This window comes from Diplotaxodon limnothrissa, linkage group LG18, assembly GCF_057381915.1.
Source record: "Diplotaxodon limnothrissa isolate DT_005_m linkage group LG18, D_limnothrissa_male_GT1.1, whole genome shotgun sequence".
Taxonomy (NCBI): Eukaryota; Metazoa; Chordata; class Actinopteri; order Cichliformes; family Cichlidae; genus Diplotaxodon; species Diplotaxodon limnothrissa.
The window spans coordinates 4425434-4438012 of record NC_140613.1 but is presented as its reverse complement, the minus strand read 5'-3'; the positions used below and the strand labels follow the sequence as shown (position 1 = coordinate 4438012).

The window sequence follows — 12579 nt, the reverse complement described above, 5'->3', positions numbered from 1 at the left end:
GACCACCATTTGCCTCATGCAGTGCAACACATCGTCTTCGCATGGAGTCTATCAGATTGTCAATTGTGGCCTGTGGAATGTTGGTCCACTCCTCTTCAATGGCTGTGCGAGGTTGTTGGATATTAGTGGGAACTGGTACACGCTGTCGTATACGCCGGTCAAGCACATCCAGAACATGCTCAATGGGTGACATGTCCGGTGAGTATGCTGGCCATGCAAGAACTGGGACATTCTCAGCTTCCAAGAACTGTGTACAGATCCTTGCAACATGGGGCCGTGCATTATCTTGCTGGAACATGAGGTGATGTTCATGGATGTATGGCACAACAATGGGCCTCAGGATCTCATCACGGTATCTCTGTGCATTCAGAATGCCATCAATGAAATGCACCCGTGTTCTTCGTCCATAACAGATGCCTGCCCATACCATAACCCCACCACCACCATGGGCCACTCGATCCACAACATTGACATCAGCAAAGCGCTCACCCACACGACGCCACACACGCTGTCTGCCATCTGCCCTGAACAATGTGAACCGAGATTCATCCGTGAAGAGAACACCTCTCCAACGTGCCAGACGCCATCGAATGTGAGCATTTGCCCACACAAGTCTGTTGCGGCGACGAGCTGGAGTCAGGTCAAGACCCCGATGAGGACGACGGACATGCAGTTGAGCCTCCCTGAGACGGTTTCTGACAGTTTGTGCAGAAATTGTTTGGTTATGCACACCAATTGTTCCAGCAGCTGTCTGAGTGGCTGGTCTCAGACGATCTTGGAGGTGAACCTGCTGGATGTGGAGGTCCTGGGCTGGTGTGGTTACACGAGGTCTGCGGTTGTGAGGCCGGTTGGATGTGCTGCCATATTCTCTGAAACGCCTGTGGAGACGGCTTATGGTTGAGGGATGAACATTCAATGCACGGGCAACAGATCTGGTTGACATTCCTGCTGTCAGCATGCCAATTGCACGCTCCCTTATTGCATGTGGCATCTGTGGCATTTTGCTGTGAGATAAAACTGCACATTCCAGGGTGGCCTTTTGTTGTGGGCAGTCTGAGGTACACCTGTGCACTACTCATGATGTCAGATCAGCATCTTGATGTGGCACACCTGTGAGGTGGGATGGATTATCTCAGCAAAGCAGAAGTGCCCACTACCACACATTTGGACTGATTTGTGAACAATGTTTGGGAGGGATGGTTATATTGTGTATCTGGAGTGACTTTTAGGTCTTTATGTCCATCCCATGTCAAATCGGAGCAGAAACAAAGGTGTTGCGTTTATATTTTTGTTGAGTGTAGAACAATTAAAAGTAAAACATACCAAAAACACATCAAATGGAGAGTGAAGCAAATATTATTAATAACAACAACAAATGCACATATTAATAATATAAACCAAAATCCTTCAATAAAAAGGCTACAAACAGAAACAACAATTTGAAACAGCAATAAGAAAACAGTGAAAGTGACTACAGATATAGACCTTCCTAGGGAGGCCTGAAGTGCAAACATACCCTCTACACTCCCTTCATAAAACAGGGGACCATGATTACCACCATAGTTGGCCGGTCTGAAGGCACTGACCTCAACTTCCATACAATGTTTGAGCAGGACAACCAGGACAGACCCACAACATACAGAGCCTTAAGGGACCGCAGGCAAATCTCATCCACCCCACCACCACAGTGATGGGCAAGTCTCCCTGCCCACTGTACAAAATGTGCTTCACAGACGTTGTTTCATGTTGTAAAGATTGTGCCTTAAAAAAATAGCCACAAGAAGTTTTAAAGAAATCTTTATTTCACTTTTAAGACACATAACCAACACCAACATACGAATCAACAGGATGAGCACATGCTGAAATTCAGTCTTCATGAAAATCAAGATTAAATCACAAAATGTTTGGTCTCATGTGTGTTTCTTTCCAGCTTTGACTCTGTGGAGTAAAACCTCTCCACTAAACAAAAAAATAAAACATCTCAGCAACTTTTTTGTCACCTCCACAGCTCAACACGATACAAATATCACATCAAATGAATGTAAATACGTGTTTCATCTTCATTACAGGTTTTAATGGAATATGCAACAAACAGAATTAGGGCTGTGACATATCATATGATCTGCAATAATACTGGTATAAATGTTTACAAAAAAGTGTGTTTAGAGGAACATCATGTGTTTGCATTCACCCCAATGAGTCAACCCCAGTCATGTCTCACAGCCAGAGCCATATGTCGGGCTCCAGTCACAGTTTGGTAGCTGAATGTTCGCAAAATATGCAAGAAAACTTTTCCCACTGAAAGTGAAAAAAGCAAACCTGTTACAACACTTTAAGCAAAAACACACTTGAGTACAACCGGGCTGTGAAGGCACGTGAGCAGGAGATACTAGCAGCAGTGATGTGCGACCCAAAGGTAAACAAATGATTCAACCATGCATCACTGGAGCACTCGCGAGTTACATTTCATATAACAGCAAGAGCAGTCAGTGGATGGAAATTACTGATGTGCTACACGGTGGAAAAGCAGGAGGTTAAAAAGCTCGACCCAAGATGAAACAAACCAGGTAGAATTTCTTTTCCTTATATGACAGAATTGTGCAGGCTCCGCATTACAAGGTTATTTTGGATATTAAGCTAGAGTGTAAGCACTTGTAATACACTTTTCTTAAAACTTCCAGGAAAAACACCCCTGAGGATACTTATGTGCTCATATTTCATGTATGCCGTGTCACTAACATTGCACTATAATGTTGTTCATAGAGTATTTAAAGGTAGAATGGGAGGCAGAGCCTTCAGCTTTTAAGATTAGACTTAAAACTTTCCTTGTTGCAGATGGGGGTCCCTCCCTGAGCCTGGTTCTGCTGGAGGTTTCTTCCTGTTAAAAAGGAGTTTTTCCTTCCCACTGTCGCCAAAACGCTTGCTAATAGGGGGTCATATGACTGTTTGGGTTTTCTCTGTTTTCATTGTATTATTGTTGGGTCTTTACCTTACAATATCAAGCACCTTGAGGTGGCCACATTTTCACACTTTGAATTAGCTAAGCTGTCATCAGTGACAGCAGCTCACTGGAAGAGAAAGATGGAAAATCCATCATTTACTTACACATATAAATGCTGCTGCCTGCCGAGCTGATAAAATGTACATTATTTTTTTTAAATGTAAGTTTCTTGAAATATTATTTTGAGGCTATATCTCCCACCCCTACATACAATAAACAATACAGAGTTTTTTAAGGAAGGAGGTCATCTGATCTGATCTGATCTGGCTTCTCAGTGGACTGCTTCATCTGACAGTTCTCCCACTTTTAACTAGTGTGAATCCTCATGTGTCTTTGTAACTGTATCCTCTGAATGAAGCTTTTCACCTGTGTGGATTCTCATGTGAGTTTTCAAGTTTATCATCAGGCTGAATCTTTTTCCGCAGGTGCTGCAAGAATGTGGCTTCTCACCTGTGTGAACCCTCATATGTCTCGTTAGTTTGGATCTGTACTCAAAGGTTTTTCCACAAATCTCACATTTCACAAACTTTTTACTTGTGTCAGTTTTACGCTGACTCTCTGACACAGGAAAGTTGTCTTGCTGATCTCTGCTCTCTGGTTCAGGAGAGCTGGAAGAAAGGAGATGTTCACTGTCCAGCTCTGGCTCACTTTCCTCATAAGTAGGAGCCACCATGAAGATAATAATGCCTTCAGTCTCCTGCTTCACTACAAGCTGATCTACGTCCTGACTGGTGCAAGGTTCCTCCTCTTCCTCTTTTATCTGTGGAAGCTCCGGATCCTCCTGGTCGAGGCTGAAGTTTCTCTCCTGGTCCCCAAAAACCAGTTCCTCCTCACATTCATGCTGTTGTGGGAAAGCTGAGGTGACAAATGGACAAAATTACTTGTCTTAGATAAATATAGAAGTATAACAAGAATGACTACTCGGCAGTGGTGTCTACAGCTGTCCATTTCCAACTCTACAACAGAGTTTAATCAAAATATCATCCGAAATATCATCATATCATTTACCCAGACCTGGAAACTGTTAAAATAAGATTTCATGCACTCACTTCTAACACGTTAGTAAATTTCTATGCACCAATCACAGTTTGTCCACCAATTACTGTTGGAAAGATGTTTATGTAAATGATAAGACAAACATCAGACAGAAGGGGAAATTTAAAAGTAGGATTAAAATATGGGGATAAAAAGCAGCGAAGCTCTCAGAAAACCTCGACTAACAATCAGCTGAGTTTATTTAAACACTGGCCTTGAAGAACTCTGATGTGTTTCCAAAATATCTTTATTGAATGAATTAAAGTCATATTAATTTTTAGGTAAGACCATTACGGTTTTACATACCCCTGCTGTGTAAGTTCATTTCAGGTTTCCAGATGTTATCCAGCTGTCTGAGCTGCTCTTCTTCAGTCCAGATGAGGCCTTCATCCTCCTGTTTGAGTACAATCTTTTCTACGTCATCGCTGATGCAGAGTTCCTCCTCTTCCTCTTTGATCTGTGGAGGATCTGGGCCCTCCTGGTCCAGACTGGAGTTCCTCTCCTGGTTGGAGACCTGCTGGTCATACAGGCCCTCCTCTTCCTCACACTTCATGTTAGGGGGAGATCTTGAGGAACAAAGGGTCACTGAGGAAAAAGGTTAATAATGTGATGACAGGAAAACACATCTGAGCAAATATAGTCCACTCTGAGCATGTCCTCATATGTGAGTGAAATTTAAACTGTACAAATGTGAAAAATGAAAGTGTAAGTTACTCTCGAGCTCTGATACTCTTATTAGGAAAGTTCAGAGTACAAATCATTCAGGTAGCTGCTGCCAGCTTCACGCTGCAAGTAAATGTTTGTCATTGTTGTAGATTAAACTGAAAATCTCACAGTGCCATAGCAGATAAGTACCAGTCAGGTTTCACAGCCAGTCATTGCACAGAATCAACCCAACTAAAGTCATCAGTGATCTGAAGATTATTAGGGACTCAGAGTTTCAGTCTTAGTTCTATTTGATCTCATTGCTGCCTTTGATACTGTTGATCATGACATTTTAAATCAAAGGTTTCATCATTTAGTTGGTTTAACTGGACAGTTCTCAATTGGCTCTCGACCTTTGACCCAGTTAAACCTCTCAGGTCATCAGGTTCAGATCTGTTAACTGTTCCCAAAATCAGATGTAAGTGTGCTAAGAGTGTGTTCAGTTACTGTGCTCCTGTTCTTTGGAGCATGCAGCCATAGTTTGCCTGCTGTGGCTGCATTCAAAACTAACAACTATGTTTCCATGCTTTGTGAATAACACTGACATCTGTGAGATTTGAGCTGATTTAGTTCGAGTTAAGACTGTTTATTAGAACATTACAAAGTTATTTTAAAAACTTCATCATTTTCTTGAACCCAAATATAATTCAGTTGAAAAATATACATTTTAAAATGAGGTGAGGATGGTGGGGGAGGCACGATGGTCTTGTAGGGTTAGACCCTGATTAAGGGGTATTTTTGAAAGTAAAGCCCATCTCTCAAAGTCCCTGCCGGCCTGCCTCCACCTCGGGAAGCCTGTGGGTGCAGACGGAGGTGAGGAGCACCACAGGCGGCAGAGGACTGTCTGTAGCCCCGGAGTGAGGGTCAGAGAGCCGAAGCAGACAGCGAACTGTGGCACAGTGCAGAAAACAGAAGCTTTCCTTCCCTGCCTCCTTTATCTTAATCTTCTAAATAAATCTTCTATAAAGGCACTTTCTCTCGGTCTCAAGGTTTGTTTAATGCTAAAAGTTCACCGTAAAAAAGAGACGCACTTGTGTGATTGGCCGCTCCCTGATTTCAGTATGTTAGCCTACAAGCTGAGCTCTGATCAGGTCCTACATGAGTTGTATTCTTGTGTTAGTCCACTGAGACCATCGCAGTTTTACCTGTTATGCGTAACTTTATCTCGGGTTTCCGGCTGATATCCAGCAGTCTCTGCTGAAGGTTGATCTCATACTGGACGATCAGACGTTCTGTTAACCTCAGAGCAGATTTCTTCTGCAGCAGTCAGCCGGTCTCTCCACTATTGCTTCTAAACGAACAATAAAAAAAATGTAATTATAGAAAAACACTTCTGAGAAGATAAAGTTTTAGTTAAAGTCTGTAATGAGGGCATGTTGCTCACATTTGCAGGTGAAATTAAAAGTGTGTAAAAATGAAGTTATTTGTGCACTCTGATGCAAATGAGAACTTGAGTTCTGACATTTTTCAGCAACATTAAGAGTAAAAAAAACCTTTCAAACAAAAAAGAACTCACTTATTACTGACTGACTGATGATCTATTTTGGAGTTGATCTCGAAACTGATCTACATCTTGATATTTTTCAAAATAATCTTCACTATTGGGGGTGGCTGTAGCTCAGGCGGTAGAGCAGATCATCTACTGATCGGTTCGATTCCCGGCTTCACCTAGTCTGCATTTCAAATATCCTTGGGCAAGATACTAACTCCAAGTTGCCTCAAGTTGCTCTTTGATCTGTGGAATGTGTGTCTGAATGTTGGTAGAAAGCACTAAGAAAAATGTGCTTGTGCGAATGGGAGTGAGTGGGTGAATGCACAAGTTTTGTAAAGCGCTTTGAGTGCTCAAGATTGAGTAGAAAAGCGCTATATAAGAACCAGTCCATTTAAAACTCCCTGTCATGTTTTCACGAATACACATTAAATAGATCTGACTGATACAAACTGTAGGTTTAATATTAATGTTAACACTTCAGAAAAGCGATTACAGTTTTACCGCTGGTCTGTAAATCTTTCTCAGGTTTCCAGATGTTACGCAGCTGTCTGAGCCGCTCTTCCCCGCTCCAGACGACGATGCCTTCATCCTCGTGTTTCACTACAAGCTGTTCTCCCTCTTGACTGATGCAGAGTTCCTCCTGTTCCTCTTTGATCTGTGGGGGATCTGTGTCCTCCTGGTCCAGATTGAAGTTCCTCTCCTGCTTCCAGACCTGCTGGCCAGCCAGATCTTCCTCCTCCTTACACTTCATGTTGATGTGGGACTTGAGGAACAAAGTAAAAAGAAAAAGATTAGACAGGTAAAGGTGCAGCCTCAGTCAGCAGGGCTGTACACTGTGAGCATGTTGCTCACATATGTGAGAGAGGTTTGTACAAATGTTTCAGAAGCACCATGTGACTCCCTCTCTTTGTTGGAAAGTCTTATTAATTCACTTTATAACTATTACTTTGAAGATAAATTTCTACCATCACAAAAATATTATGACCTCTTTAAAAACAAACAACGGCAACTACATGACTTAAATTCCATGTTTAGATGAAGGTAATGGTCAATGCCTTTTGACAGGGGAAAAACCTCCACACAGAAGAATCTTACTTGGCTGAATCATAAATTATTCACCATGATTAAAACTGCAGATGAGCAATAATCTGCATTTTATTTTAGCCAAAGAGGAATGTTTCTGTTTGTCTGTGATCTGACTTTTTCTGCTGGGTCCAAATTTCATTTTATCCTGTGTAAGTTTGTTTCTCTTCCTGTTAACTAGCAAAGTCAAAATCACCTTGATTCATTTAACTTTAATTCAATTATAAATGTAATCATTTTATTGAACAATTAATTTCATTTCAATGAAAAACAATTACTTAAAAGAAAGAGATTAAGTTGGAGAGAGACATGTGGCCATCTTTTAGTGAGTTAGACCCTGATTAAGGGCTATTTTTAAAAGTAAAGCCCATCTCTCAAAGTCCCTGCCGGCCTGCCTCCACCTCGGGAAGTCTGTGGGTGCAGACGGAGGTGAGGAGCACCACAGGCGGCAGAGAACTGTCTGTAGCCCCGGAGTGAGGCGTCGTGAACCGAAGCAGACAGCGAACTGTGGCACAGTGCAGAAAACCGAAGCTTTCCCTCCCTGTTTGGTTTTGATGTGTCTCATGAAAGTCTATTGTTAAAAGTTGACCTTTAAAAAAAACGGACGCACTTGTTTGATTAGCTGCTCTCTGATTTTAGCCTGTTAGCTTACAGACTGAGCTCAGATCGTTCCTGTGTTAGTTCATTGAGAACATCACAGTTTTACATACCTGCTGCGTGACTTCATCTCGGGTCTCCGGCTGATATACAGCAGTCTGAGCCAGTGGCGGATCTCATCATCCTGGACGACTGTTTTTAATGTTTTTAACCACGGAGATTTCTTCTGCATCATCAGTCTCTCATTGTTAAACTCTCCCAGAAACTGAAGACAGTTGTGCCATTTCCGCGCTTCTTGTTCTTCTATTGAGTAGACGGCAGACTACACATGTCCAAGGGTAATACTGTCCTCCTCAGGCCATTGGCATCAAGTCAAAGCCTTAAAGTCTGGTACTTTGCGCATGGTCATTTTTTACGAACAGCAGAATCACAAGACAAAGCGTGCCAATGTTTATACTTTTCACTGTGACTGCCAAATAGATGAAAAAGTAGATGTTAAAAAACAACTTATAGTTTTGTCATTGGGCTGGTAGAAAGCTATGAGTTTCTGTCCCTTTGTCTGACCTTAGAGACTTATTTTAAAAGGAAACATTACAATCCTTTAAAGCAAGTATTTTCACCTCTGTTCCCCCCTCTGTACTTAGCTTTTTTGTTGTCATGTCAGTAATTGTCCAGTTGATGGCTCCCTTGGATCACAAGCCTGTCTCATGAGTCCAAGTGAATATATTCTTAATAAACAGCTTTGAAGAATTTGTGACCAACTTTGTTTAATTCGGAACATCATCATCATGAGTCAAACTCACTCTTGGATCTACAAAATATTGAACAAAAACAAACATCACTGAATCATAAGGTATTTGCTCCAACTCTTAGTCCAGAAACACATGAGTGAACTAGATCAGCTGCTCCTCCAGTTCAGCTGTGGATTTATATCATTATTTATATTTGTAAAGTGGATATGCAGTTTTTCAGTACTAATATAAGCATTTTATATCATTGCTTTATTGACAGATGTTTGGTGTTCAAGGTCAGGCATCAGTTTGAAAAAACAAACAAACAAACACACTGAGTTGAACTTGAACTTCCTACTGACAAAAACTAAAATTGGTGCAAAAATAACCAGAAACATATAAGAAGCATCCTGGAGGTGCTGCAGACAAGATAGGACCAATAACATGTCAACAGGAAATCCTTTTTACTAATTTGTTTATTTCTTTTTAGATTTTTACTCTCCATTTTAAGCCATGATGTTTGCTGATACTGTGTTCCTACTGTTTGTTCTCATTAATAGTTCTGTTTTTAACATTCTGTGCTGAAGCTGGAGGAAATGTTTCTACAGTGTCAGATGATACAGCTCCAAACTAAATAAGTGACTAACTAACGATGCTTTAATACACTTTACTATAAATTATGATATAGTGCACTTTCTTAAAATTTCTTATTGCTCTGTAATTAATTGTTTTCTTTATAAATGTACAAATGAGAATAAAATCTGTGTGATAAAGGAAGGTCTGTAGACTTCTCTGTTAAGATCAGTGAAGAGAAACAACAACATACAAATACCTAAGAAAAATATTCAGTAAACATTTAGAAGATAGAGAAGTTTATGTTGTCATGTGGAGAAATTTTTCAAATAAAAATATCCATAAGCATTGATAGTCTCCATGGCTGAACAGACACAGGAAAGAGCTCCACCTATAAAACGTAAAAACATCAAGACAACATGTTGAAGATGTCGAGGTACTGCCCATAATGTTTGACTGACATCTGATTTATGTGCAGCACATAAATACCACAATAATGATGGAGAGAAACTAAAAGGGAACTAAAATACAGATTTAAACTTACAACAATATGAAAGACTTCAGTCTATTTCACTTTAATCAACTCAGCAGTGGCTCCATAATTACAGTAAAGACTCAGTCCAGCATAGAGCGGCTGAGTGAATGTGGTCTGGACTCTGTGGAGGAGAGTCATGGTTTCAGAGACGCTGTAGAAGGACAAAATACCTGCTCTGTGATCCAGGTACACTCCTACTCTGGAGGAACGAGGACCTGAGACACGAGTTTTGATGTTGTTGTACCAAAATATATATCTGTTGTTGTAACAATCTAATGACCAAGATTTGTCATTACATCCAAATTCACATTCATATCCTTTTCTGCTGATATTCTTGTATGCGACTGCTACATAAACTTCTCCCCCTCTCCACTCCACCTCCCAGTAACAACGTTCAGTCAGACTCTCTCTACTCAGGACCTGAAACCATACAGTGAATCTGTCTGGATGATCAGAATAAGACTGTTCTTGTTCCATAAATGTTGCTTTTCTGTTCCCCTCTGATAATAACAGCCATGTGTTTGCTGTGTTTGGATCCAGTGTGATTTCACGTGAATATTTTAAGAATCCAGCTCTGGTCTTTGGCTCTGGTTGTGACAGTAAAACATCCACTTCAGTGACTGTCAGTGAGATGTTTGTCCATTCCTCTCTCAGAATGTCCTGTAGTTTATCTCTGACCTCTGACACAGCTGCTGTCACATCCTCAAAGTAGCTCAGAGGACGGATATTGATGCTGGATGAGTCTGTAGACTCACTGAGTGCTGACAGTGAGGGGTAGTTGTGTAGAAACTGGATGTGATCCTCTGTGTGTGAGAGCTGCTTCAGCTCAGCATCTTTCCTCTTCAGCTCAGTGATCTCCTGCTCCAGCTTCTCCTGAAGCTCTTTGACTCGACTCACTTCAGTTTCCTGCTGGGATCTGATCTGCTGCTTCACATCAGAGCTTCTTTTCTGGATGAGATGGATCAGCTCAGTGAAGATCTTCTCACTGTGCTCCACTGTTTGATCAGCAGACTGATTGATGGCCTCCACCTCCTGTTGAAGCAGCTTCACATCTTTCTCTCTGTCCTGGATTCTCTGCTGGATGTTTTGTCGACTCACCTCCAGCTCTCTCTGCCTCTCAGTCCTTTCTGCTGCAGCTGAGACTGTGTCGTGGCCTTTATGTTCATCCACAGAGCAGAGATAACAGATACTCTGCTGATCAGTACGGCAGAACATCTTCATCACCTCATCATGACGAGAGCAGATCTTCTCCTGGAGCTTCTTGGAGGGCTCCACCAGCTTGTGTTTCTTGAATGTAGGTGAATCATAATGAGTCTGAAGGTGTTTCTCACAGTAAGATGCCAGACAGAATAAACAGGACTTGAAGGCTTTCATTTTTCTCCCAGTGCAGACATCACAGGCCACATCTTCAGGTCCAGCATAGCAGTGATCAGCAGGAGCAGCTTGGAGTCCAGTCTTCTTCAGCTCCTCCACTAAAACTGCTAACATGGTGTTTTTCACCAGGACAGGCCTCGCTGTGAAAGTCTGTCTGCACTGAGGGCAGCTGTAGATTTTCTTCTTTTCCTCTTCATCCCAGAAGCTTTCAATACACTTCATGCAGTAGCTGTGTCCACAGGGAATAGTCACCGGATTCTTCAGTAGATCCAAACAGATCGAACAAGAGAAGGTTTCTCGGTCCAGCTGAACACTTTTCTGCGCCATTTCACCCAACAGTGTCAGTGACTGTGTGAGTTTCACTTCCTCAGAACTGAAACTGCTCTGATCTAAACAACATAGGTTTCTGTAGCGAATGGGATCTGTCAGCTCTTATACGTCACCACATGTTGGTTGCACCCATCTTCAAACTGCAGATCAGAAGGGGAGGGAACAAGGGAACATGTGGACAGAGAGGAGGTGCTGAGTTAGAGAGCAGGAAGAGGGAGGGTTATCAGACACTAATTCAATCCTGGAACATGTGAGCCTGTGAGTTTTTCATTTAAAAATAGCACTGCTCAGCCTTTAAAGTTGTTAAATAACCTTAACATTTAAAAGACAATCTTTTTATGTAAATTTGTTTAAATTATCATTTTAGTCATTACAGGATATCAAATACTGCAGCTGAACTAAGAAATTGTTGTAGAAAAAAGCAATAAAAGGTCGTTCCCCCTCTGTCCCCTCCTGGTCACCTGTGCCTCAATTTTATGAGATGAGATGGATCAGCTCAGTGAAGATCTTCTCACTGTGCTCACTGTTTTATCAGCAGACTGATTTTATTCCACAACCTAGACATCCACATTACTCACACTCTCATAACACATACATATAGGGCCTTGGGATCGGGCATGTTATACGGTGTCCAGAGGACAGTCTTTGTATTCAACCTCACCTCTGGCGCTGGTGCCTATGGAGCGCCAGGACTGCCATAATGAATTAATTAAATACACCATTAAATAATGAATTAAATGTGGCAATAATTAATTAAAATTGGAATTAATTAATTAAATAAATAGTTATGACACATGTAATTAATTAATTATTGACACGTTTAATTAATTATTTATGTATTTCACATTTTAATTAATTATTCCATCCATCCATCCATCCATCCGCTTCCGCTTATCCTTTTCAGGGTCGCGGGGGGCGCTGGAGCCTATCCCAGCTGTCATAGGGCGAGAGGCGGGGTACACCCTGGACAGGTCGCCAGTCTGTCGCAGGGCCAACACACATTTAATTAATTAATTATTGACACATTTAATTAATTATTTAATGATATATTTATTTATTTCATTTTGGCAGTCCTGGCGCCTGGCTCTCATCTTGAAATAATTTTATCTGTCAGCCTCACCCA

General features: G+C 41.5%; 2 protein-coding genes and 1 pseudogene across 4 annotated transcripts in view; 1 reads left to right on the top strand and 2 right to left on the bottom strand.

The window, feature by feature from the left end:
- The first annotated feature begins 8 nt into the window (after nucleotides 1–8).
- LOC146612892 (uncharacterized) lies at nucleotides 9–1691 on the top strand (annotated as a pseudogene).
- A 1577-nt stretch (nucleotides 1692–3268) lies between these two features.
- On the bottom strand, nucleotides 3269–8971 carry LOC146612891 (uncharacterized). Of its 3 annotated transcripts, none has more exons than XM_085378405.1 (5): nucleotides 8027–8971; nucleotides 6727–6996; nucleotides 5887–6032; nucleotides 4343–4621; nucleotides 3269–3856 (listed from the first exon to the last, which is right to left on the bottom strand). In XM_085378405.1, exons 4-5 carry the CDS (start codon nucleotides 4587–4589, stop codon nucleotides 3312–3314), a joined length of 792 nt encoding a protein of 263 aa, XP_085234531.1. In that variant the 5' UTR covers nucleotides 4590–4621; nucleotides 5887–6032; nucleotides 6727–6996; nucleotides 8027–8971; the 3' UTR covers nucleotides 3269–3311. The 3 variants fall into 3 exon arrangements, with proteins under 3 accessions (XP_085234531.1, XP_085234530.1, XP_085234532.1); XM_085378404.1 differs by having other exon boundaries at nucleotides 6735–6996; XM_085378406.1 differs by lacking the exons at nucleotides 5887–6032; nucleotides 6727–6996.
- Nucleotides 8972–8983: 12 nt separating this feature from the next.
- Nucleotides 8984–12579, bottom strand: part of LOC146612886 (tripartite motif-containing protein 16-like) — a 65320-nt gene continuing 61724 nt past the window's right edge. The window contains exon 2 of the mRNA XM_085378364.1: nucleotides 8984–11596. Within this exon, the coding sequence (XP_085234490.1) occupies nucleotides 9783–11453 (1671 nt within the window). The 5' untranslated portion in view covers nucleotides 11454–11596 and the 3' untranslated portion in view covers nucleotides 8984–9782. The remainder of the gene's footprint in view (nucleotides 11597–12579) is intronic.

Bases quoted from the DNA above. Each gene is read 5' to 3' on its own strand.
- LOC146612891 (XM_085378405.1), bottom strand. From the start codon at position 4,589: ATGAAGTGTGAGGAAGAGGAGGGCCTGTATGACCAGCAGGTCTCCAAC. The intron at 3,857-4,342 runs GTATGTAAAACC...TTGTCACCTCAG, and splicing joins AATGAACTTACACAGCAGGG to CTTTCCCACAACAGCATGAA.